The sequence below is a fragment of the Salarias fasciatus genome, chromosome 23 (assembly GCF_902148845.1).
Source record: "Salarias fasciatus chromosome 23, fSalaFa1.1, whole genome shotgun sequence".
Classification (NCBI taxonomy): Eukaryota; Metazoa; Chordata; class Actinopteri; order Blenniiformes; family Blenniidae; genus Salarias; species Salarias fasciatus.
The window spans coordinates 26,849,673-26,877,173 of NC_043766.1; the positions used below are offsets into that span (position 1 = coordinate 26,849,673).

Below are 27,501 nucleotides of genomic sequence, written 5' to 3' on the forward strand. Positions count from 1 at the left end.
GGTGGAGAGTCACTGACAGCCATTTTCAAAGTATTCCAATTTATAAATTGCTAAACAGTTGATAACAACTACCACACAAGTTCTAAAAAATCTTTCTGTTCCACTCAACCACAAAAGTCATGAAGAGCTGACAAAGGTCTAATATGTTCACTCTGTTTCATACCGGTTCAATCACTGTTGTTATTCCCCCAGATGGCCACTAGAAGGCGAGAGAGAGAGAGAAGGGGAGAGAGAGAGAGAGAGAGAGAGAGGGAAGGAGAGGGAGAAGGAGGAGGCGGGCTTCCCCTCACGTTCCCTCAGCTGAAAGCTGCCCACACTGAGCAGCCTTTGAAACGACTCGTTCTTCAAAATTAAACTACATCTAAGTTAAAAGCATACAGCTGTGGAATGTTTACCCTCGTTCTGAATAAAAAGTGGTGTGTGTGTGTGTGTGTGTGTGTGGTGTGTGTGTGTGTGTGTGTGTGTGTGTGTGTGTGTGTGTGTGTGTGTGTGTGTATATATATATATATATATATATATATATATATATATATATAATTTTAAATTTGTTGAAGAAATTGTCAGAGTATCACAACAGAAAAAAAGCTGTTGCACAGGATGTATGTCATTTTAACTTTGTGTTTTACAAAATGTTTTATGAATTCATATAACAGTCATACACAAAGTAAAAGAGTGAAAAGGCTTTACAGGTGCTCCCTGTGGTTCAATGTGCAAATTGTCTTGGAAAGCTCTTAAGCATAGCTACTTTGCAAGCATGAGTAACCAAAACATTCCAAATAGAAATGAAACTGCCGGGGCACAATTACCAAATGTTTTATTAATAAATCAAGATGTATATGTGTGGAATTAAACCAGATCTTTTCAATGAATTATAAGAACAACTAACTGTCTTTGTTTATGTTATTACAAGTTTGTCATCATATATGGCTTTTGTATGTGTATGCATGATGTCCGTCTTTCTATCCTATTTGAATTATCCTGTTCAGGGTTGTGGGATGCTGGAGACAGTTGCAGCAATGGATGTTGACAGGATATAGCCTGGACAGGTCACCAGTCTATCAAAGGTCAAACACAGATAGACAGACAACCACACACACTTACATTGAAATATAAGGACAATTTAGTGTCACCAGTTAATCTCACATGTATGCTTTGGTCCGCGGGAGGAAACTCAGCTCAGAGGAAATTGAACAAATGCAATTTTCCAAGATTTGACCCATTAATAGGGTGAGATCGGGGATTGAACCCACAGCTGCACCACATTCTATACACTGAGCCCCATTAATATCAGTAGTGCTCATATCATGGTATCTTTCTGCTTATCATGCTTAGGTGGTTGTAACTGATCATATGAAGTGTATTGAATCAGATGAAGCGTTATAAATACGCTATAAATGCACTTTTGGCTTATGTTATAGATTTAAAAGTGAAAGTTTTAGATTCTGGATGTTTATCATCTTATTGTGAAACACCTTCACCGGAAGTTCCCGTTCCTCCTCTTCCGGTTGTTGCTGCTTTTGACGCTGTGTTGTGAGACGCAGCTTCTCCATCCTCCCACTACACAACAGAATCCATCACAATGGGGCAGTAATGTCAGCGGCGGGCCAGAACCGAGCATCTCCTCCCCAGTACTGAGCCTGTGTATGGATCTAATGATGATGAAGAAGAAGAAGTTCAAGTTCAAGGTGGATTTCGAACTGGACGAGCTGTCGTCGGTCCCCTTTGTCAACGGCGTCCTCTTCTGTAAAGTCAGGCTGCTGGACGGCGGCTTCTCCGAGGAGTCTTCTCGGTGAGAATGTCGAAAATACGGAGCTGACCTTTAATGCTAAGACCAAGCCCGCGACTTTAACCTTAGGTGGGGTGTGGGAGTCCATCGCGGCTAACTAGCTCACAGGCTACAATTCTTATGTGACGAGCTAATCTCAGTTCACGGTTTTGTTTTCTCGACGCCTACTGACATCCAGCCTGTCATAACTGCCTTACTACCAGTGTGCAGCAGGTAACGGTAAACATGGCTGAAGTTTCTTATTTTCTCCCCACATAAAGGCGACATCTGGATCCATTTCTCAGGCTGAGTGACAGTTTGGTGGGCTGTGAGGAGCCAGATCTCCCCCAGACTGGCTATAAAGCTGCTGATTAGGACCCCCTCAGCACCACGGCGCTAAATCACTGGTGCAGGGGTCGTTGGATTCAATTTGCCCCCTACTTGATCGTAAAGTTATTACTGCAGGAGGTGGGGGTTCTTTTTTGCCAGTCAATCTTTGATTTGTGAGATTCCAGTTCCAGACCGGTTGGTACTGCGATGTGCAGATCTGAGAAACCTCTGTTTTATTGACTCATGCAGCACATCAGATGCTGCACATAATACATTCTGCTAGTTCATGATGCTTTTCTGCTTTATATATGATGGCACGCTCGTCTTAGTACCGCTTCACATTGCCTGCATGTTATTTCAATGCTTCTCACAATATGAAATATGTGTAAACAAAGAGTTACAATACGATCGAAAACTTGATTGTTATTAGCTGTCATTTCTATACAGACATTAATCAAATCTAGCTATATATAATATTTTTGATAAACCCTTCATGACTCAAATTCATCAAATATGAAGTACAAAACAAAAAGGGTCAAATATTCCTTTTTATGTGAAATACAATTTAAAGAAATTCTAGTTGTTCCATTTTAAATAAAGGGGAAGATTTGTCATTGCTTTCTTTTCCTGAGTCGCACCATTTTGTATGAGGTTAATTGGTGAGTCTGTTTTGACATGTAAAGAAGAAGTAATTTGTCCAGAGTGAGCTGTGCATTTTTTCAATTGTTTCTTGCTTGAAAGACTACCAAAAATATTTGTGGATTCTCTTTCGAAAAAAAAGGGAGAAGCAACAAAACACTAGAGATGTCGGTAACACTTTGCTTGAAGGACCCAGTATAACACATTATAAGTACATTTATAAAGTCTTATAATGCCATTATAGCACGTGTAGCTATACTTATAAACACTCATAAATGATCACAATGCCATGACCTAACCCTAAACCTAACCCTATGCTGTGTAGTGGGTTATAAAGCATTGTGATCATTTATGAATTTTGTTTATCACTACTTATAATGTGTTATACCGGGTGCTTCAAGTAAAATGTTCCTGAAATGTCATTGACATGAATTAAAGCAGATGTTATGCGCAATTAGTTTCAATGGCAACATGTATAACATGACCTAGAATAAAAATGAGGAGGAAACATGAGGTCTGTAGGGCAGAAATAAGGTAAGCACACTTTACAATGAAGCATGAGAGAACCTGCATCCAGTATCAAAGCTTTATAACTGGATTATGTTTTCACGTTTATTTATTTTGGAATTTTAATGAGTGAGAAGGAGTGCAAGATGTCAGCTAGCACAACTGAAGCTCAGTTTGCGAACCAGGTGGTCTTCTGGTGTTGTTATCAGGGGTTTGAGAACATAACAGTAGACAGTGTTGTGCGAGCACATACAGTTACTTTAAAATTCAGTATATAAGAATAACAGATTCATCCTCTATGTCTTCAGTGTATGTCGCATGTGCTTCAGAAAACAAATGAAGCAAACCACGAATCAAGCCATTGTTTTAGTTACATTTACATACAAGGAACGGGATTGATACGGATGTAGTCAGAGAAGTTGGAGATGCGTTTTACCTTCCTAATCATTAGTAAGCTATCGTTTTGGTCTCACTTTGATTGTCTTTTTCTGCACAATTGTATTGGCTGTTTGTAGCTGTAGGTTGGAGCAGCGGTCTGGCATAGTGAGATGGTGGTCGTGAAATTTCTCACACTGTCCGAATATAATCTCAGGCTGCAGTTGCATGACTGTGACAACCTCTGTCCATGAGCCTCTCTTACTCCATGACATAATGCTACAGATAATAAACCACAACTACAGTGTTAAAGCAGATGCTCATCTTTGGTCTGAGATACCCACAATCACACAATATGTTGCGTATTTTGTAATATGTAATGTAAATGCTTTGTGATAACCCAAAAGTTGTGAAATGTGCCTTATAAGTTAAGTTCAGTGTTATTTAATCAATACATCAATACAAGTTTCTCAGGCCCTAGCACCAGACTTTTCATCAGTAGGTTTTTACATCCACGGTTTCAGTGTGGTTTTAGTCTTAGAAGGTGATGATTGTAAAGCTTTTTTGAAAATTGCAGTTCAAAAACATTAACCCATGCACGCTGTTGAAAGTGGAGCTGATGCTCAGGAAAGCTATTAAAACAGCCGGGTAATTTTTAAGCTCTTCTCAAGTGGGTAAGAAAACCCATTTTCTAGATATACATGACAGAAAAATGTAACTAGCTTTTTTTGTTTGTTTTTTGCCTATTTTGAACCCATTGAATGGAAAAAAATACTCAGTAAACAGGCATTACAACTGAACTGGCATTGGTCACTTGAAAGCTCTTTGCAGAATTATTAGTGCATTACAAAAATTCATCCATTTATGCCACAGTTATTGCAGCCTGTCAACAACTTGTGGAAGTGCATGCGCACGTCAACAAAACTGTAAACAAGTGTCCTATAATCAGATGGGATCTTTAAGAGACCAGCAGCTGCTTTTAAACATGTCCCAGCTGAGTCATAAGCAATTTCAGAAATGATTTACTGAAAGTGTTCCTCTTTGTTTGATAGTCATAAATTTAGAAGTTATTAATCACTAAAATTAAGGGATGTATAAAAAAATTCCACAAACATAAGTGGGTTTTTTTTAAAGGGTACTTGACTTATCCCTGATAGAGCCATGGGACAGGAAAGATGAGAAAAAGTGTAAAACACACAGCACGAGTAACAATGAAGCAAAAAAAAAAAACCTATGTATCATTATTATTATTATTGTCATTATTATTATTATTATTATTATTATTATTATTATTATTATTATTATCATCATAAGTCATTGTTATAAAGTGGTGCTGCAGTGTATAAACTCTCATTTATTGATGTTACTGCTTACAGCCAACTGAAGTCAGTCCACTCGTTTGTCACCAGTTTTGAACTTTCACTCATAAATAATGCCTTTATTAATGGAAAAAGCATTGTCTGTTTTTGCTGCAGGAATTAGATGGCTTCACTCAGATTATGTAACAAGCCTGCTGTTACATTAGCTCATGTAAAAATGACTAACTAAAATGGCCCTTTTAGAGCTCCTGAGGTCAGATCATCATTTTACTTCAGCTCACATTGGAGAAGCTACTTCAGGTAAATGAAATTAATTAAAAAAAGAACCCTTTTGAAGCTGTGGCCTCGACAGCAGATGTCTGGATTTAATTGAAAGCATCATACTTGAACTCTGTTTTGTTTTTGTCCTCATCTGACGTGGTTGTTACATGTCTGAAAGTTGTTACATGGTATTATTTTGTGCTGTTTTGTTATTTTACACTCCTAAACTGAATTTCCTCTCTCAAACTTGGAGTCATCCCAACTGTGAGTATGAGGGAAGGGTGGATCGTTGTTTTATGAGCCTTTCTTTTCCTTTGGTGTGGCTTGTCATCAGCTCTATGACAGTTTCTGCCCGAAACAAGTTTTCTGCCTTATAAAAGTTCACTGCTGTAAAAGAATATACTCAACACCTTTTCAGTGCAGATCTACTCATTTCAGTGTTGCTCAACACATGAAATCTAACAAAGACTTGCTTTGCTAGTGTAAAGAGTGTAAAATCTGTCTGTAATGGTGGTTCAGCAAGTTATCTGTCCCATGTAGAGAGACGAGTGAGACAAATTGCACTTGTGCTTAAAGCTGGACTTACTCACACTCACTAATAGGATTTCGCTGTGCTGAGAAGCACAGTGAGCCACGGTACGTGAACTCCAACCAGATTTCCCGAAGCACGCAGTGTCCAGCTGGCTGGGAGTTCCCTCCCGACTCTGCGAGCACACTCGCTGAAATTCATCAACCTCAGGATGAAGTCAGCATTTGTGGAACATTAGTCACGCATCTGCTGTTATTTCGTATATTTATAGTAAGACAGGGATTCAGCGAGGCTCACGGGCCCATTGTCAGTCAGTCCGACCCATCTCAACAAGGATCTGATCATCCGGTTAATCATTTAAATCTGATCAATTGCTGTTGCGCTACATTTTTTGCCTGTACTCCGAATGCTCCCTTTTCATCAGCAAAGCAAACTCCGCATTTTTAACTTGTTGCATCGTTTTCACTTAAGCTGTATTACAGTTTCAAAGCATCAGCTTGGCTTGTGTTTAAATCCAGCAAAGTCCAACAAAATGAATGGCATCCAGGCTGTATTAACAGATGGGAGATGGTTAGATGAGTGGGAGAGGAGAAAGTGCCAGTGAAAGAGGGGCCATCTGTGGTATCGTAATTCTGCCCACGCATGCCGTCTATCTCTTTCACTTCGTCTCATCCTTTTACTGAGAGCGGGCTCCAACTTACGATCTCTTCAACCTCGGGGTGGTGAAGGATGTTTCTTTCTCTGTGTGTTTCACTCCAGTGCACTCCACACCTGCCACCCTAACCTCAGCATTCATGAGCTAATTTAATCAATCGGTGAAAATGAGACGGTAATTAATTAGCTCATTAAGTGCCCCCAAAAATCCACGGATAAGCCCATAAGCTTGTGTTGGCAGCTTGAATCAGGGAATTTAAACAGGGAGGATATGCCTGGATTGTTAATCTAGGAGTCAATCAGTTTAAGTGGTTTTATTTGTTACGTAATAGTGATATTGAAATAAATGCGCATGTTGTCCCACAGTTAGAAGATTTAAGAGCTGAAAATCAGTGGTTGTTATTGAAAAAGCAAGATTAGGATGTGTGCGACTGTCCCACCACACTCAAGGTCAAGACAGAACCTGATACCGGTTACAATACTGTTGCCAGTACAGAGCCTTTGTCGGAATACAAAGCTGACTGACCAGATCATTAGAGACTAGAGTTGGGTGGTGTCCACATTTTGATGCCATTAAACCTTCCCCACATTTTCTCAGGGTATACAGTATTACTGCGATGATGTGTTTTGGCCCTTTCATGTTTCAAATGATGAAAGATATGACTGGAGTCACAAAGCAATAGAGGAGCATTTTGAAGTGTTTTATAATTTGCATCCAATCCATGCATGGTCTCGATAAATGAAGATAAAATGAAGTTTTTTGGGTTTTTTAATGCAAAAAAATAGATTAAAAAAAAAACTGTAACCTGTAACTCTGTCAGTACAGAGTGAGCGGTGAGTAGTACTATTTTCTTACAGTGCTTACATATTGTCAGTTTCTTGCCTGTGACATGGTTGCAATTCATTATTGCCACTGGGGGCCCAAAATCCTGCCACACAAACAATGTAAAAATGGCTAGGGCATCTTCAATGCTAATATTATAAGACTGCAACGCCATTCTGGCTCGATGGGCAGCAGCGTCTGTGGCTACCACTGCCACTGCAGCCACTGCTGCTTCCCTTCTCCTTCTTGTCAGTTTCTGTCAGACTACATGTAGCAAAAGTGCATTAATGCCCCCCTCAGGTCACAAATAGTTTGGACACAGTTTGCTCACAGTCAGACAGGCCCCTTCCCCGGTGCCCACAAGGCAGATCTCGTCACACCCCTAGTATTTACAGTTTTGAAAAATAACATTTCCCTGAAATTTAATATTGAAAAATACAATATCTTTTATGCCGGTATAGATTTTTTTTCTGGTAAAATATTAGTTTTAGTCCGTATGTTTCCATATTTCTCGCTTGCCTGCCGCTCGTCTCACTCTGAAGCTAGCTGCTACGTAGCCCCACCCCTGGCTGCACTCTCACCCCGCCCCTACATGCTCTCATGGCCTTCCCCTGAACGTCACACCTCAAGTTTGTGAACAGAGACAACATAGTAGTTGAGAAAAACAGCAAAAAAGGTGAAGTGGAGGTGTGCAGGGCTTTTGAATGATGAGCAATCTACTGATTGTGCTGCGCAAATAATCCACCTTTAATTAGTGCTCATATTGGCCGACCATGCAAACAATCCAAAAGTGCTTTACAGAGAAACTGGTGAGTTCACAAATTAAACCTTGAGAAGGGAAACACAAACTGCAGAGAACACAAAAAAACATGTTTTAACCACAAATTGGGGTGGTTGAAAATAAATAAAGTGTGTGATAAGCTGACTGGTCTGCTTAAAGGATTTTTGCTGAGCAAGTCAAATTGCAGAATAATGCGAGTGTTGTGTCCACATCATAAAGCATTCCCTGTATCTGCTTGAGGCCACCATGTACATAATGTATGTATAAGTTAGCAGACTGCTAAGAGGTGGTCTTATTCTGGTGTTTTTGCCCTCATAGAGAACCAGTGCAGGCCAACTGTGTTCGATGGAAGAAGCGGTTCTCCTTCCCCTGCAAGATGAGTGCCAGTGCAGGGACGGGCATCCTGGACCCCTGCGTGTGTCGAGTGTCGGTCAGAAAGGTACTGAGTTCGAAATAATGACTATGCTAACCAGAAGTCTTAAACTAGAATCATAATAAAAATGAGTTTTTTTCATTCAAGACTGGTATCGATTTTGTACTTTTTCACATCCCAACTTAAAACTTGAGTGTGAAACATAGCAACCAAAGCAACATGCCTCTATTCTTTGGAAAAGGAAAATTTTGATTAATTGTTCTGCTTCTTTTAAAAATATCTGAAAAATTTCAGCTGAAGCGGAAAGCTGAGTGAAATATTTCTCTGGATCAGAACAGTATTTTGTTTTAAAGATGTGAAAATCATCTGAGTGAAACTCATAAAAGCCTCCTTATTGGCCATGTTGAATTTGCCTTGCACGTTTTACGAAATAGAGAATTTCACGCCGTTAGCAAGGATACTCTGAAAATTAATGAGGTTTGAGTATTTGTATACTTTTTGAAGACCGTGACTCTTTTTTGAAGGTCTTTCAGAAACTTGAAAGAAATTGAAACTTGAAATGAATCTTACCAAATCATTGGTTTTTATGTGGAATAATCATGCAGCCTGAAATTTAGTAACTGATGATTTAAAAACACCAAAGTAGAGTACAACACCAAAACATCAAGTTCTTCTTTCATTTATTAGCGTAAATGTATGGAAGGAATGTGTGGCTGGATGTAATCCTTTAATAATGAGTAACATAATTAACATGTTACTTTCTCTTTTTTTTCAGGAGCTGAAGGGTGGAAAGGCATATGCAAAGGTAATTCCTCTTATCCCTCCCCCATCCCCTAAACAGACCTCCGTGTCGGCCCGATCTACAGTAATCAGCTGTACTGAAGTGAATAGCTTTGTGAGCCTGTAGCAAACAGATGGTCTTCACTGCCTGCAGGTTGGATCACCACGTCATGTGTTTTCACTTCCACTCTTTCAAAGTCATTGTTTGCTGAACTCACGAAACTTGTTCTTGTAACATTCAGTGGTATCTTTCAACATTATGTCAGGAAAATTAGCAGCTTGGCATTGGTAGAATAATGACTGTAAAATGTGCCACATCTGTGCTTTTGACGTTCGTCTGCAGTCAGTATACGTCCACAGATTGGCAGATTGCTGACTTAGAACAAGATCGGCCTCCTGAGAGAAAACAACGGTCACCCTGTGTCATTCTTTCTCCTTTAGCTCGGTTTTGCAGATCTGAATTTAGCAGAGTTTGCCGGCTCAGGGAATACAACCCGCAGATGTCTGCTGGAAGGCTACGATACCAAAAATACCCGCCAGGATAACTCCATTCTCAAGGTAACATTAAAGCACCAACAGCAGACAGATTTGACTTGGATACCCTGGTGCTTTGAATACAAAGCCTGGGATTTTTCCTTTCGCTGTGAACTAAACACCACACTGCTTTTGCATAAACTCATAGCATTTTGTGACCAGCTATAGCCAGACATCCAGGTGGTTCACATTGTTTGTCACAAGTGGTCAGAAGAATAGCTCTGTCACTGAACAGCAACAGTAAACAACATGCAGATGATATATGTCCTATTTAATTAAGAATTTAGAAAGTGTTATATTCTACATTAGTTTCAAATATTACATGGAGTTGTGAGATTTACACATCAAAAAAGTTTTATTTTGAAAAGAAAATGATTTTCAGAATACATTTGTTTCAAATAAAAACAATTTATTTTGAAAAGGAAATCATCTTCAAAATAAATTTATTTGAAATGAATTTACTAATTCAACAAATTTGATGTTGGATGTTCTGAAAAGGTAATGTGATTTTGAAAATTTCAAATTAATCTAAACAAAAAGTAGTCTGATAACAGGAGGAATCAGTCTAAACCCAGTAGAGAAACATTTTAAACCGTTTTAAACACATGTTCACCAGCAAAGAAATAAGTTTAAACTCCCTCTGAAAACTAATCAGAAAGCAGCCTTGTTCATAGTAGAAAACCAGCTGATATAACAGTGGAAACAACAGCCAGGAGCCAGTCCACAACTTTCCCAGATGAAAACCAAGATGCTGTCATGAATCAATTAAAACTGAAAAAAAAAAAAAAAAAAAAATCTGTCATGAAACTTCTGAGAACATAGCAAATGAAACACACTGAGACAACAAGAGCAAAAGCCAACACAGTGGATGTGTCTGCTTTTCTTGTCTTGTTGATTTGTCATCTTTTCATGGATTAAGAAATATGTCTTCTTTTGAAACAGGTTATCATCAGTACACAGCTCATGTCAGGGGATCCCTGCTTTAAAACGTAAGTTGCGGCATATTGTCCTGCTTCATGTTGCGAGTTGCACATTTTGTCGGCGATGACGGCTGTTTGTCAGTAGACTGTTATTGGATTTTGTTGTTAAAACACAGACCTAGCAGAAAGGCCATGACGATGCACGTTCCATTTATGAATATTTACAGTAACTGTTGGAAACCAAGACCAGCCCTCTGACCTTTACTAGACTTAATTTTAAAATTTCTCTTAGAGAAGCCACAGCATAAAGCACCACTGCCTTGATTTTTAAGTCATGTTTACCGCTCACACGGCTTCTGGTTTTCATCAATAATTTAGTATTGTGGGCCAGATTTATCCGCTCAGACCTGTTGCCACAGACTACATGTGTTTGAAGCAGCAGGAGTGTCACTCACAGCTTTCAACTTTGTGCTTTGTCAGACTTCAAAAAGGTTTCACACAATCCATGATACCAGGTAATGCTAGGTGACGCAACGTGACTGTTGTCTAGTCACATTTTCTCCTCAAATATATTTTCTAATTTCATTTTAGCAAATAGCCATACGTGCAGTAGGTTGATGTACTTGTTCTTGAAGTAGAAAAATGCATGGAAATGAAAATGAGTGTGCTTGAAACTGAAAGTGTGTCAGCACAGAGAGAAATGCCACTTTACCCAAGGGTGAGGCTTGACCTAAAAATTATCCAGCAGACTTCATGCTGAAAGCGGTGTCTTCTTTTATCTGAGCATGCATTTGAATCAAACAAATCTAACAAAGAATTCCCTTGTTGCCGAGGAAGAAAAGTGCATCATTTTGCAGCCAGGGAAATACTTCATAGGGGATTATTCTTCATTTTATTTGCACACTTCCATCAACTTTGCCCTGTTTCTATCTTCACCAGTTTGCATGTTGCTTTTGAATGGGTTAAATGATCAATCATTAATCAAGCTATCTTTCCCATGCAATCAGGCCTCCCTCCACAGCCACAGTCATTGGGATTCAGAGTGATGGAGAGAGTCTGCTCGAAGAGAGGAAGGGAGGAGACCCACAGAAAGGCTGTTCTGGTGAGACCAATCACCCCTCATTACGCTCTTTGGCTCTGCTTCGTCACCTACCATGACTTTGTTTGTTTGTTTGTTTGTTTGTTTGTTTGTTTGTTTGTTTGTTTGTTTTTATTTCTGAAGCACTTCCAGGCAGGCACCTTATTACTTTAGTTGTACTAGTGAGCCATTTGTAAGTCAGAGATTTGTTTTTAGTTCAGTTTGTGTTGCTCTATTTACCTTCAATGCAGTCACTCCATCACTGTGTGTATACACTGTTCAGCACCTACTTAACACTGATGTGGATTTAGACTAGAGCAGCATGAACAGCCCTCTCATTTTAACCTGTCGTCACACATTTAGAGCAGTGCTTAGCATTGGAGATCAGCTATGAAGGTAGTTATGGCAGCCTTAATGTAGTGACTGTCAATATGTGCAATCAGCTGGAGAAATACTGAGATTTGTCTCCAGAATGTACACCTTTCTGCTGAATTACTGTTTTTGACAGAATTGACAAAATGTGTAAAATAAAATGGCATTTGGGCTTTAATTCATTATCTTAGCAATAAACTTTAAACAAAAAAAAAATGATTGGTGTTAGTTGTAAGAGCAAATCCTAAAGCACAAACACATCTGCTTAAGTTGTTGTTTTTATCACAGGTCACACTGTCATTCTCACAACATTATCAGTTAGCTTGTTAGACAGCCTGCACATTACCACAATAACATGCCACACACACACACACACACACACACACACACACACACGCAGATAATAAACTACTACTAAACAACAACTCTCAACAACTGTTAAGGTCCAGAGACAATGAAAAAACACAACTAATCAAATTTTGATTACAGTTTTTTAATATAAAATCTGGTAGGTCTTTATAAATGTCAATTTTTCATAAAAAAAAACCAGAAAAAAACAGGTTCCTCAACTTTGCACTAAACCTTATTGTATAATTCCTGTCAACTTACAACATTTTAATCAAATTTAGTCCTAGAATGTGTTTGAATTGAATATGTGATGCTTTTACCCTTCACATTTTTTCATTCTATCATGGTTTATTCTGAAATAGTTTTCCCCTGACCCCCAGCTTCTTCACACTGCTGACCCACCCAGGGGGGCCCACTCTGTATTTGGATAACCACAGCAGTATTTAATGTTATATGAAGTTGCATTTTGCCCATTTTCTAATAATTTCTTCTTCATTCAAAAAAAAAAATTTCACATACGTGCAGTTATGTCTCTACTGCAATGTGTAACCATAGATCTCGTAATTATTACTTGTCCCCCATCCGCCGCGACAAAAATATCTGTCCTCCAGCCTTCCCTTTCTGTTACACTTCTCTCCCATTTCACCCTCCTCCCCCTGCTCTCTTCTTCAGTATGTGTGTTCATGTGTGAACGAACGCATCGCTGTGTGGAATACTTGTTCTTCCTGGAAGCTTCAGAAAGTAGCAGAGCTCCTGCATGTATAATTTAAACCAGCTCTCTTTTAGATTAGCTACAATCTGCTCTGACCCTGCAGGCTCTTACATGGTTAAAAATAGGACTGTGCGACTTTCTGTGTGTTGGCACGTGCACACTGCCACCATGTGTGTAGCGTTGCTCTTTACTTCAGCGTTGTTCACGCAGGTGTGTTGAATCAGAATGAAATCGCAGCTTTTTGTTGCTTATTTTATATTTGCACAAATGTGTTAATCCTGTGAGATAATGAATCAGACCTTTGAATGCAGTGACAGTGATTGGTGGTGAGTAGTGTGTCTTTTGCCGAGTCTGCTTTGGGATGGGGCTGAGGCTTCCTTCCTCTTGATTTTGACAGGGAGGCTATTTGGCATCAGATTTATGGCAGGGTTAAAATTGAGTATATTTTGTTGTGTTTCTGCTGTGTAAGAATATAATACTCACCTCAGTGTGTGCGTGCGTGGGTTCATTTGTGCGTGTGTGATTGTGACAATAACATCAGGAGTGATTCTCCGTCATTCTTTGAATTAAAATGTTGTTTTTTGCTTCAGCAGAGATGGCATGTTTGCCACCTGTGGTCACTTCCTCATTAAGTCAGAGATGCTGAGCCGGAGGACAGTGTGTGGAGGCAGAGACGGCTGTTTCCTCCTCTCGTAACTGTAGCAATAAGCTGCAAATCAAAAGCAAATGGCTCCACTTCCCAACTACAGGAAATACACTTGAATGTTTCTTAACACGTGACTGAACAGAAACTGAGTTTGTGTGTGTGTGTGTGTGTGTGTGTGTGTGTGTGTGTGTGTGTGTGTGTGTGTGTGTGTGTGTGTGTGTGTGTGTGTGTGCGCGCGCGCGCTGTGGTCTAAATCAAAACTTGCGTGTGTCGTAACAGATTCCACTTCATACAGTGTCTCTGTGTGTGTTTGCTAATCAGTGTGAAGCACAACACGTCGAGTCGACACATAATGAGCTGAAAATTAGCTCTGCTATGGAACACATGCAGATGACTGGTGACTGGTTTAACAGAAATTGCTGAGTCTTGATGCCGTGTTGAAAAAGTTGGGTTTGTTAAATATAAGAATTGTATTTCAAATTTAAAACTCTTAATAAAATCTTTTTTTTTTAATTGGAGTGGTTGCTGTATGTATTATATCACAACTTATTCAGCCAGTTTTGATAATATACCAACAACCACTTTGGAAAAATTCTTTCTGATTCAGTATTCTAATAACAAGTTAGACTTTTCTCATTGTCACTCTTTGTGTAATGTCAGATCTTGAAAATAATTTACTGAAAATTTTAAATACATGGCATTTACCATGATCAACGTTATATTGATGACTTCACTAGAACTATTATGACTGAATTTATTTTATGTGATTCCCTATTTCACACCAGCAAACCATATGAATTTCAATCTGAGGAGCTTATATTTCACAATTTTGATGGACTTTATAGTCATAAAAACAATCATGAAGTTTCCTGCAGATAAATGAGAAATTACAGGCAGAATAATTTCTTCACCTTAATTGAAAGGAGGGGCATAAATGTCATGAATGTGGTTCTGAAGGATGTCAGTGCTGCAGACCTCCTGGTTAGCAGATCCAACCTAACACCGTAACAACACAAAACTCTTCCACAGTGGGGATGCATAGGGTACAGTCAGGCGTCTAACAAAGCAGTTAATTGGAATAAAAAGTCCTTCCTCACCAGTCTTTTCATGAGCAGGAAATAAAACCACAGCCAAGATTATCTTTCCTTAGCAGGGCAGACGGGTTAAGGGGCGCTCAAAGTAAAGCTGTGAATTAGAGGGGGTGGAGGATATATCTTTTTTGTTTGTTTGTTTGTTTGTTTTTGTTTTTAAAGCCATCTTTCTCCTTTCTGATGCTTTCCAAACCAGCAGAGAGTCGAGACGGGAAATGTCCCGTTGTTTCAGATGACCTCGGGGGCTGTGGCCACTCTCGCACATCCAGCTATGCCAGCCAACAGTCCAAACTCTCAGGTAAGGGCTTCTCCTGTTTTAAAAATGTTTGATTTCTGCTCAGTCATTAATGAGGGGCAGAAAGAATAAAGTTCGCTGTGCACAGAATCCAAATATTTCTCTCCTGTTTTAATAGTCTGGCATCTGAAAAGAAGAGAGAAAGAAAGGTTTTGACTGAGGAGGAGGGAAGCAATAAAATTATTTTCCAGTGACACTCCATTGGGGCACCTCAGCCCCAGGCTCAGATTTCCATTATGGGCAGATCAGATGTCAGTAATAAAAGATCGGAGGAAGTGGAGGGATGCGCTGAGAACAGATCTAATGGCTCTCTCATATAGAATTTAAGAGGCATTTTCTCCCATGTGCAGAACTTGATAGATTTATTCAAACCTCTCATTAATGTCTGGCAAGTTTCCATGGCTGCAGTGAACTGATGCCCTGAGATGGTGCTCACTTTGACCGGCTTCCTGCAGACACCATCAGCACGTGGGATTGTGGGTATCACCACTGCTGACAGTTATTTGACTTATACTGTCTGTATCAAATCGATTGATCCCATTGAGGGTCAATGCAGAGATTAAATATCTTCTGTATTGTTTAATCCAGTGCAGGGTTACGAGGCGCTGGGGCTAATCTCAGTTTACTGTGGGAGAGAGCAGTGTACACATCTCCACTCCACCACAGTACAGAGAAACTGACAACCACACATTCATATTCGCATGCACACCTAAGGACACATACAGGGTCACGTGCAGGTTTTTTGGACCGTGGGAGGAAACCAGAGTACCTGGAGGAAACCCACGCACATATGGAGAACATGCACACTTCACGAAGAAAGGCCCGGACAGTATGTTGACCCTTGACCTTACTGCTGTGAGCCAAGAGCGCTGCAGTTGAGACACAATATTGTGAATCCATCTCTTGCAGGCCTTTGAAATCCATTGCAGCCACTAAGCACTGGTTCTTCAGTATTAAATGTTATGATGACTCGTCAAAGATTACTTTTGAAGCTTTTTAGAGGATTACTTTCATTATAGTGTATTTAATCTAAAAATGTTGACTTATCTCTGGAGGTAAAACTAATTATGAACTAGAACAGTACATTTTCAATCTATGATCCCCAAAGAAACACATACAAATGACGCAAATGACCACATGTCATCCTGTAGTGCTGTTATGAAATGGTTGCTCCTCTCTCCCAGGCTACAGCACAGGCCACTCCCGCTCCTCCAGCATGTCAGAGTTCAGCCACAGGAGAAACCACTCGGTAGGCAGTGCTTCAACGGGCATCGGAAGCATTCCGGAGCCCAGCGAGGACCGAGAGTCCAGACCCTGCCCGGCTCTGCCCGAACACCCGGGCCCCACAGCTAGCTCCAGCTCTAGCAATCAGCAGGGCACGCCAGTGCGGAGCGCCTCGTCCTGCGAACGACTCAACAGGTGAGCCTGTGGTCGGTCATCTCTTTTCATTCATCCAGGAACAATCAATCACTTTCAATTCAATTCAGCCTTATTCATAAAGCGCCCATTACAACATAGTCATCTCTAGACACTTTTACAGAGCAGACCCAACAGATCCACATGAGCAAGCATAAGCAACTGTGGAACGGAAAAGACAGAGACAGACAGACAGAGATATAGAGAGAGAGCTAGGCAGCTAGTTACGTAGCTCCCGGCCTACAGCAACATCAAGAAAAAGGCCCAGAAAAGCCTGAACCACTCTGCCTCCTGTTCTACTTACACCTATCAGCAGTTTAGAGCCATCGACCTCCCTGAAAGACAAGATTTTTGTTTGTGGGTGAAAATCTATGAACACAAACTCCGCACAGAAACTGCACCAACCAGACATGAATTGGGGAGATTCTTGATATGAGGAAGTGCTAAAGTTGCACAAGTGGTAATGACACGAGGGATTCATAACTTAGAGATAACAATGTGATTCAGCAGTCCGAAACGTGCACATTATTGATAGCGAAATAGCATCAAAGCCATACTGACTTTGTCAAAACAACTGGCACACTCGTAGCTTCTGGAGTGTTTGCACCAGGCGTATTTAGCCTTCAGTCTGAAATCAAAGACAAACAATGGCAAGTTAGATACTTTGAATTGCTCTGTTTTCCTTTACAGGTTGTTGTTACTGTTTTTTGTTTGTTTGTTTGTTTTAGGGTTGTTGTTTTTTTTTAACACATATATCATGAGCAGGGCACTAAATGTGAACATTTACAGGATGTACTCAATTTGCTGAAACTGAGGAAATAACTTTGGAGTTGTTGGTCTTCATAAGTTACAAAGCTTCCATTATCCCAATCTAGTTCACTTTAAATTAAATTAGGCTGTTTGTGGCCAGCAAACTTAAATAAGTCTGACTTCCCTGTTGTAACTCATGAAAGAGAGTGATTTCTTTGTTACAGAGGCAGCTTGTTTCTCAATGCGGTTCAGAAAGTTCAGACACAACAACACCTGAGAGCAGTGTGATCACCCAACAGCCACGCAGTAAACACATATAAGAGCCGCTGAAGAGAGCGTGTGTTTTCATAATGTGGCGTCAGTGAATGCTGGTTTTCTGTACACAAGCTACTGATTGTTTTGGAAGGATCTGAAATGGTCTCAGCATTAAGACTGAGGTGATTAAACAGCTGTGATCTGACAACCTTAAACACTTCAGCTGCTTTCAGAGGTTTTGTGATGCAACGTTCACATTTTTAATATACAAAGTTTTGCTTTAGGAAAGATAACCAAGTTTTCACATCTGTATTATGAGTGCATGCTAAAGATAAACTAAAAGTTGCAGTTTGAGAAGTTGCTTAGAAACAGTGAGTAGGCAGGAAGCTACTGAATCAGTCAGAATCCTCACATCCTGTTTCAAAAAAATGCAGCATGTCATATGTAATGTTTGAGTCATGGGCAGACTATGTAAATGGTAACTGGTGGCATTGGCAGGTGAACTATGTTATGACAGATTAGACTAATCTCAATTAGCCACAATACACAAAAAAACGGCAATTTTCATCCAGGAAAAACTGCATTTCCGAACTGCTGAGCCCATGTTCGCACGCCGTTGACATGTAGACCTGACACCTCCTTTGTGGTAGGATTACTGGGATTTTAAAAAGAAATTTAATCCAAATATGGGTATTCCAGCAGAACAGGTAGGATTAAATAAGTTTAGCTTCTTCCTACTCCATTTCGAACCTGTAGATCTGTAAGACATGCAGGTTGTTGCTGTAGTCTTCGTTTTCTTTTAATTTTATTATGCATGTGTTTGTTTTTGGTGACGACCTATTTTTCGTTTTCTTTTGCATGTTCGAAATAAATAAATTCATTCATTCATTAAAAAAAAATAACAGAAACAAAACAAAAATCCGCTGTAAAAGTTTCCTGAGGTACCTGTGTATCACAAATGAAAATGAGTCACAGCTGTCCTGCTTTACCCTATTGAGACGCAGGACATGCCGGCTGTCTAATCAGCTCCCTATCTCTATATTTAAAGACACACAACCTGGACTGTGAATGTTCAAGTCAGCTCTGTGTTGCATTTGCATGCGTACAGCCAGAGTAAAACACACGGTAGAAAGCTGGATTAATTAGAATGACTGTGACGCCTGAGAGGCTGCGCTGTCTGCGCAGAAAGCTACTCAGCTGTGCTTCTCAGCCTCGGCAGCAGTCAGCAGATCAGGAAAGGACGTAGACGGCACTGAAAGCACATAATGACTCAATGTGAGAGTCGTTCACAGCTGCCTGGAATCGAGTGTTTTGGTTCAGGGGTTGATCGCACACTTTCCATTCTAAATATAAAACACACAAAGCAAATAATCCTCAGACCTGCCAACCTGTACGCATTTTGCGTAGCAGGTACGCAATTTGACATTAAAATACGCTGGTACGCTCCGCCTCATTAAACTACGCAAAAAGCTGCAGACGTCTGTGAGCGCTGTTATAAATGCGGACCGTGGACGTTCTCATGTCTGACAACACGATGCAGCAGCAGGGCTCTGAAGTGTCACGCATTTCGGTGTGTTGTCACACATTCACGGCACACATTGTATTTGTCACGCTGAAAAGAAATACCGGTAAATTAGGCTGGTGCGCCGCAGCTATGGAACCGGGAGGAAACACATGTGCTACACTCGTAGTGCTGCGACGTTCAATGAACGTTTGAACGGCTCTTTCAAGTGAACGACGAGAGCCGGTTCACAGCTGTCTGAGAGTCGTTCCTTTGTGCAAATTGTCCTCGCTTCCTTCACGTGTCTCCTGAGTCCCTCCTGAGTCCAGCTGTCACTGCTGCTTTCGTGTTAACGACCGAGTTTCACTTTTCCGCAGCAGCTCCAGTCACCTGAACGCAGCAGCTAACTAGCGGAGGAGGAGTGTCGCGAAACCGGAGCGGAGCCGGTGTTTTGGAATAACTGAGTCCCTTTTAACTGGCGACTGGGTTTCTTTCACGTCCCTTGTTGCTGATAGATGTTAAAAACCAGACAAAAAGTCGTGTCAGACCTTTTATGAGTCTGATTTCAACATCTGCGGCTACTAGCAGCAGCAGCAGGAAGTGCTAAAGGAAGTCGGTCACCAGGTAACAAGGACACCAGTTAATTTGAAACACCGTATTCACGGCTTTATAAAGGTTTTAGTAATGGAACACACACGCGCACGCATGCGCACACACACAGCAAAAAATGCTTAGTTAAAGGACATGTAGCAGCATTTTGAAGCTCTTTTCTGGGGACAACGTGCACGGTCAGCCGCAATGTAATGTGTATCAGAAAAACATCTGTTTAATCTTTGCCAATAAACAAATTAAAGAACCACATGAGAACTTAAAACTGACTCCCCCCCCCCCCGGTCGACAACTGCTCCGGCAAGTGGTACTCAAAAAATTTCACCAAGGTTGGCAGGTCTGAATCCTCCACCATTACTTGGTGGTGAAAACGCGTGTTTAAAGACAAATAACTGATTCTGCTGTGCCCGGCCCTCAGACATCCAATGAAACAGGACTCCATGGAATCTCAGCTGAAGAGAATGGACGACACGCGGGTGGATGCTGACGACGTTGTTGAAAAGATTCTCCAAAGTCAAGACTTCACACCCAGCCTGCTGGATTCCAGTGCGGAGGGTAGGACACCTGCTCACATCCCTTCAAATCGGTCTTTTGACGACCAACAGGATGTTTCCATATAACCAGATAACAAAATAAGATATTCAGGAGTCTGTCTCACTCCTTTGACACGTTATCAAGCACTTCAGAATGACAGTGAGTGAAAACACTGGTTCGCCCGCTGAAGTCGATTATTAAATTACTTTAAAGTACATACGTAGCAACAACGCTGAAGTCACAGACATGTGGAGCGTTTTCACTTCATTTAGCTTGAATTTACCTTTTCTCTTCACTGATTCCCTTGTTTTTTGTTTGTTGTCTTTTGTCTTCGGGTCATGTTGTGACTTGTCATCTCCATTTTCAACGATTATTTCTATTTTTCTTTGAAACAAATGTGTGGATATGAAGGTTCATGGGTAGGCAAACACAAAAAACATCACAGTATTGACTAGAAAACCAAGTTTATCAATATGTTTTCTTCATCAAACTACTGCTGTTATGTGGTGAAACCTAACACAATATGCTGTTAACCAACATTCCTAATTTGCATAACAATCAAGAGTCTGTGTTTGTGCCTTAGACAGCGTGCAATTGTTTTTCTTACCAAGGTCTCATCCGGCTCAAGAAAAGAAAGCTGCTGTCAATATGTGATTATTTTTAGATTGCCAAGCAACCGGCTCTTCTTCATGACAAGAATTATACAGCAGGATGTGGGGGCTCTGAGCGCTGACTGTTACCACCACTGTGTTTCAGAGGAAGGCCTGCGTCTCTTCGTCGGCCCGGGAGGAAGCACAGCCCTGGGAAGTCACCACCTTCCCACCAGGTGAGTGTCTCCAGCCTGAGGATCAGTGATATTACAGCCTCAGGCGACACCAGTCAAGGCTCAATGATTCACCCTAAACACAGAGCACCGGCAGTGGCTCGTTCCATGTGAACTTACAGATACAGACCAAACCCAGCAGTACCATCAATACTGAGATTAGAGGAAAATAAAGAGAAATGGCAGAAGCAAACCTCAGAAGCCACAGGCAGCATGGAATTAGCTGTTAGTTATGCGGACCATAACCTGATGCAGTTATATCTGAAAAGAAAGAAGTGCAGCAGGTCATCGAGACGGATCATCGGCCCCCCTCTTCCTCGCCTCGAGGAGATCTATTCCAGCCGTCTGCTCTGACAGGCCGCGAAGATCCAGATGACCCTGCTGACTCCGGCCACTCTGTTCACCAGCCTCTCCTCTGGCAGACTCAGAGTCATGAGAGCCCGAACCAACACACTGAGACACAGCTCCGTCCCCCATGGCTGTGAAGAGACCGCTGCAAGGACCGCGACCCCCAAGTCAAATTGGGAAAGACGCCACTCCAAAAAAGCATTGCGTTCTGCTCTGTCCCTGACAAAGGACTCTGGAAACGTGTGTGAAAACACAACTACTGTAGACTGATTAGTCGATCTTTTTTCCAGGTAAAGATGGATCAGAGATCGCACGTCTAAGTTACAAAGGGCTACCTAGCATCACTGTGAAAAGCATCACTGTGACTGAATGAGGTGCATAAAAGCCTGAATATTATTCTGATCGATTTATATTCAGTCTTCATCTAAATAGTGCACACCGATCATTCCATTGAGTGAATTCAGTGAAATTAAGAAAATATTGATCATGTGAGCACAGCGACCGACTTCCTCCTTCTTCTATTCTTCTTCTTTCTACTTGACTAGAGTTACATGGAATTATTAAAGCAATGACACTGACACTATTTGAAGCTTAAATATCTGTTTTTGTGTCTGTGTCAAGCAGTTTTAGTGTAACTGTTCTTTACAGCCATTTCTAATCTAATCACCTGTGTAATCTTTCCACCCAGTTAAAATGGTATCAACCCACCCAGCTACAAACATACTTCTTTATTTAATGAATGTGGAATGTCCTAAAATGAGATTCAGTGGCTCCCTGAATGATTGTTTTCTTCTTGTGCACAGCTTAACTTTGACAATTACAAAATGGTTTACAGCAAGATGCTGATAGAAAATAAACTAGAGTAGAGTGACTATTTATTGTTTGTTCAAACTCTAAATCAAGAGTGAGCACCTCAAGGACAACATCACACATTGTTCAGTGTATCTGAAGCCGTCTCTTTCTGAGGCTCTAGTGTTGCAGCTAGGTTCTGAAATAAGTATTTTGAATGAGTGACTTGAACATACACAGGATATATTGATCTTTTATTTTTTAACCCACACAGTGTGTTGAGCCTTCTTAGCTCATGTTGTGTCTTAAGTGGGCCCCATGTTTCTAGTCTGGGAGGGGATTATGAAATTATAAACAGGAGAATCGGTTTACTCTGTTTATAAATTTGTTAATCAGTAAACTTAATGTGAAGGCCTGGACTTAACTAACATAATATAATGTGCATTTACTGCTTGTCGTGGATCTGTCTGATCTGTTTATTTAGCAGTCTGAAACAAAAGAGCAGTTTCCTGGTTGTCTGATTGCTTTCTTTATTTTTTTTTTTTGCCTGTTCTTGTTATTTCAGGGTTGGTGCTGGGGCGTACGAGCAGGTGGTGATAAAGCGTTAGACCCGGAGCCGCCCTGTGGTGGACTGACACTGATATCGTCTGAAATTAAACTGGAAACGAGGTTGTTTCAGTGTAAAAGCTTCATTCCAACAGCACACACCATGTCAAGCCTGACCACTCAGCGAGCAGCCAGTGTTACAGCAGTGCCCTCTTGTGTTCATATCTGCTGCATAAACCTTGTAGCTTGTTAGGATACTTCTAGATTTTTCAGGGGTGCAAGGATTTCACCTCAAGGAAAACCAAAAAAAAAAAAGGGGGGGGGCATATTACTGGAAACATTCAGTGTGCATGTAAAGGGATTTGTAGTCTTAGTTTCTGGTGCAGGCACAGTTCATTTTGGGTTTGAAAAAACTAGTTTGTATCCAAAATACCTGAGCCCATATCTAATCCCTGTGAAGAAACTTTGTAACATCCTGTCTGTGGACGGCAGGAGGAGCTTCGTGAGCGCATCAGTCCTAACAATCTGAATCTACTCTGATACATTCCTTCTGTCCAGCTGAACCAGGACGTGCTGTTTAATCCTTTTTGCCTATAAGCCGCTAAGCAAAATGTAGACAGTGCTCAGCATTTTTAAGGTGGGAACATTTTACCATGCAGACTTTGAACTCGAGGTGTGGAATGTATGTGGTTATGTGTCGTACGGAGGACCACTTTCAATAGCAGTGACCATGGTCTTGTTCTCTGGGATGAATTAAGGACTGAATGATCTGTGATGAGGAGTTCCACATTTGGACATGAAAAAACAGAAAAATGTGTGAATGTGATTAGTTCAGGTGTCGTCACAGAGGTCCCAGTTTCTGTTTGGCACTCTGTAAAGGACTGTTTCACTTAACTAGTGGTCAATCGTAACTCAAATATATGACTTGTGTTTTGGCCATTATCAACTAATGAAAACTGTAAAATAGAGCTAAAGGCTGACATGTTAGCTTGCAGCCGCACCGCCTGGAAGTAGTTGTGTATTTTCCTAAACAAACAGCTAACTTTGCACTATTTCTCCATACATTTATAACTTCTTTACTCAACTTTGGATTTGTGGAGCTTTGCCATCGCTGGACGTAGAGATCCATTTACAACTGTGTCAGCCTTTTCACCTGCAGACTTAATTTAATTTTAATTTAATTTTATAGCCGATGCGTTGCTGCCTTTTGGCTCTAAGTTCAGGGGGGAAAAAATCTGTCTGCTAATAGTGCATCTAATCACTCGTTGACACTTAAAAAAAACAATAGTGCCCATCACTGTAGTCCTGTTTGGGATACTTCTTTTTTCAAGTAGCGCAAAAAACTGAAGGAGTACTTTCAGACATCCAGTGGAAACTTTATCTCAGAGAAGACTTTAAGGTGTAATTGGTGAAATATGAGTGGGATGGGTCAGTTTTACACTTTTCAGTGGATTTTTTTTGACATACAAAAGTATGTTTTTGTTAAGAAATAAATCTCAAATGTAGAAACATTTCCACTATAAAGGACACTGATTCGACGTAAGGAAAATCCTGAACCATACACAGGTCTGTTCATAGTTTCCCACTTCATATAACTAAAGGAGATGACGGCCAAATCACAATCAACGGATAACAACAACTATCAACCGCTCTTATCCGTTCCACACTTTATTCTTTATATACTTTCTGTCTGTATGAGATCAAATGCCAAACAAGAGTCTGGGCCTCTCTGATTAACACTGCTGTTGAAGGACATGTACCTAACTCCACTGTTTCTGACACATATATATGAATATATCCATTTCTGTATCTCCGCTTTGCAACTTGACTACAGCTTGCATCAGCAGACCAACAAACGGATGTGTGACGTGTTCGCAGTTTGACTCTCACAGCAAAAGGACTAGCTAAGTAATCCACTGCCATACAGAGACGGCGACTGCATTTTGAGAAGGCCACAGTAATAATACGCGATTTTCTCCAAGCTTCATTACCAACGGCTAAAACCTGAGACAACACAAGCACTCCGGTACAATAAAGCAGTTACAGCTACGGAATCGGTGGGTGCATTGAGAATCGCGCTCTCTCAAGAGTTGTCTATTTGCATTTTCTAGCCCCGTAGGAGTTCAACGTGCACACTTTTTAGAACAAGCCATCCAAAGTGCAGAACACTCTGTGGTTATCTGGGAGTCTGTCAGGCCTATGCATCATGAGAGTATTAGACACATTAGAACTAGTGACTGTACAGCGTCTGTAATCCCGTTCCTGTTGTAAGCCATAGTAGAGGTAGGATAAATGCCACTTCTAGATAAACTGTATTCATCTTATATCGGTATCTGCACAAGTGTCATCGGTGTGTGAAGTTTTACGGACCCGTCAGTGTTCTCCGTCTTTATGTTCTGCATGATTACGACGTCTTGATTTGTAGCTACCAGCTTTGGCAACATTCACAACCGTATTTGTCAAAGCTCCAAACATATTTTCTTGTGTTTTTCCTCATTTTTTTTTACATTATGCCATCTGTTTAATCTATCTTCATGATGAAGGTTTTTTGTTTGTTTGTTTGTTTGTTTGTTTGTTTACCCCTCACTGGTGTGGGGCAAAAAAAAATCTGTTGACCAAAATGCTGCCTTTTCTGCAACTTTCTTCCTTTTAATTTTTGAGTAGAAATCAGAAATACGTTAAGTTTTAGTAGAAAAAAAACTATCTTAAAACTCATTTTATTTACAGGAATAGAAGAGACTAATTAAAACTTTTAAGACATGAACTAAAACGTGTTGCCGTTACACGTTTCAGAGTATTTCTAAAGAGGCAGGAAGGGAGTTTCTAAAGTCCTCCTACATTTTGAGAACTCCTGTATTAAATACAAAATCTCAACAGAAACGTTTATGTAAAATGTAACTGTAAATCAAATGTCCATTTTGTTTTGTTTTTGTTTTTTTATTGTTGAAAAGCTACATTTTCGAGTATATCAGTATGTTGTTGGATCTTTTATTGCTGATATTGTGCCATATTTTTGCTGAATATGCAGTTGGTTCTGAAAAAAATATCAACATTAGAAATGTTTTTGTCTGATTCACATCTTATAAATATCTGAGTATTTGTGAAAACTTTGTTTTTTGATGTTGCTTTTTTTGTTTTGTTTTTTAAGTGTATGAAACTCACTTGTTTTACCTGTGCCACACAGGTGTGTCCATCTTGGTAACTAACATGTTGTTACAAACATGGTTGCTTCTTCTCTTCTGTGAAGCTGTTGTCTAAATAAACCTGTAAAGTGTATTCTCCTGTAAAGTGATGTTCTGCGCTGTTCTGACACCGTCCAGTGTTTCCTGTTACAGACTTGTTTTTGACCAACATCGGCTTCCTTAACAAGTGTACTGGATGCTTAAAATGTCTTCATTGCACTGTTGATTAAACCGTTTAAAGTGCTCAGTTTTTGTCCACTGCCTGATAAACATTTCCTCACATTTTTATAGTGCCCTTTCCATGTAGACCAGTCAGTTTCTGAACAGTTTTTTTTATTGGACCAACAGACAAGCACAGCAAGAACTCTTATTTTATATGACTTGGTTAGCAAAAATCAAGAAGAGGATTTTGTGAGAAGTTGGAGATTGGAAACTTGGTTTTGGAAAGGTAAACCAAAATGATGGCATTGTTCAAACATAAATCCCAGTCGTCCTCCGGCTGGCTGTTGTGGCAGAGCAGGCAAGCCTCTGCACTGTCCTCTCAATTATCAGCATCTTCGTCCTCATCCTGGCCTGAAAACACAACAGTAAAGTGAGTTATGCCTGTCTTTGGCAGACACTTTAATGTACTCATGAAATCAGTGAGATTTGGAGAGTCTAAAGTGGCCGTACGTGTGATCATCTTCATCTTCATCAAGGGCAGCTGGCTTATCGACAGGTGAACTTTTACGGTCAATCACACATATATGAACACCAGACAAGTTAAACACACGTATGTCTGTACCTTGATTTTCGAATTTCACAATCACAGAGCCGTCCTGGCTGAGGGTGACCTTCGGGTGGTCCATCACAGGGCCGGCCCGGGCTTCTCCGGCACCCTAGGCAAGCCCGACACGAGCGCGGACCGTCAGAGCAGCGCAGAGCGGTGCTCACACGGAGCGTCGGGGCACCCCTTGTACACCCAAGGCGCCCCCCCCCAGTACGTGGCGCCCCAGGCAGGAAACTGCTTCACCTGTAGGACAGACCGGCCCTGGTCCATCAGCAGATTTCTAGACTTTCGCATAGCTCACTGATTTTGGGGGACCAGGACCATAACATCTTCAGAGGTACAGACACACACCTACCGGGAAACACACAACACTGCTGCATTCACAACGTTTCATCTTTACGGTTCGATTACATTACAAAGTATTCTGACACTAAGTCAGAGCTCATTGAGATGAAATACAGATCACAGTGCTCGTTCCTCGTCTCCACACGGGAACCTTACCTGTGCTGGCCACATCGCCACTTTGTTAAGAGCACATCATTTGCGTCGTCTCCATCTTCTCACTCGACTGTCCCACACTGCTCCAATGCATTTCTCACTTTTTCCCCAAAAGGTGAAAGATAAAGTTTTATATACTTTCAGTGTGTTTTTGCACATTTGAAAGACACATTAATGTCAGTCTCAATAAACAGCAGAAAATACACACTTTCCTGAGACTCTAAAGTCTATCACTGCCAGGTTGGATGTGTTTTCACCTGTCTGGACAACGCCTTCAGCTTTCCTGGATATAAAAGGGACTACATTCTGAACAGGCGATCCAGTCATCAGGGTTTTGGCACAGGAGAAC

At 40.7% G+C, this 27,501-nt stretch overlaps 1 protein-coding gene across 2 annotated transcripts; it reads left to right on the forward strand.

The window, feature by feature from the left end:
* The first annotated feature begins 1,527 nt into the window (after positions 1-1,527).
* LOC115381817 (protein FAM102B) lies at positions 1,528-26,130 on the forward strand. 2 transcript variants are annotated; one of them, XM_030083433.1, is made up of 11 exons: positions 1,528-1,789; positions 8,302-8,422; positions 9,132-9,161; positions 9,578-9,694; positions 10,613-10,659; positions 11,598-11,692; positions 15,034-15,135; positions 16,317-16,551; positions 20,082-20,218; positions 20,954-21,023; positions 22,723-26,130. In XM_030083433.1, exons 1-11 carry the CDS (start codon positions 1,644-1,646, stop codon positions 22,763-22,765), a joined length of 1,143 nt encoding a protein of 380 aa, XP_029939293.1. In that variant the 5' UTR covers positions 1,528-1,643; the 3' UTR covers positions 22,766-26,130. The 2 variants fall into 2 exon arrangements, with proteins under 2 accessions (XP_029939293.1, XP_029939294.1); XM_030083434.1 differs by having other exon boundaries at positions 15,037-15,135.
* The last annotated feature ends 1,371 nt before the right edge of the window (positions 26,131-27,501 follow it).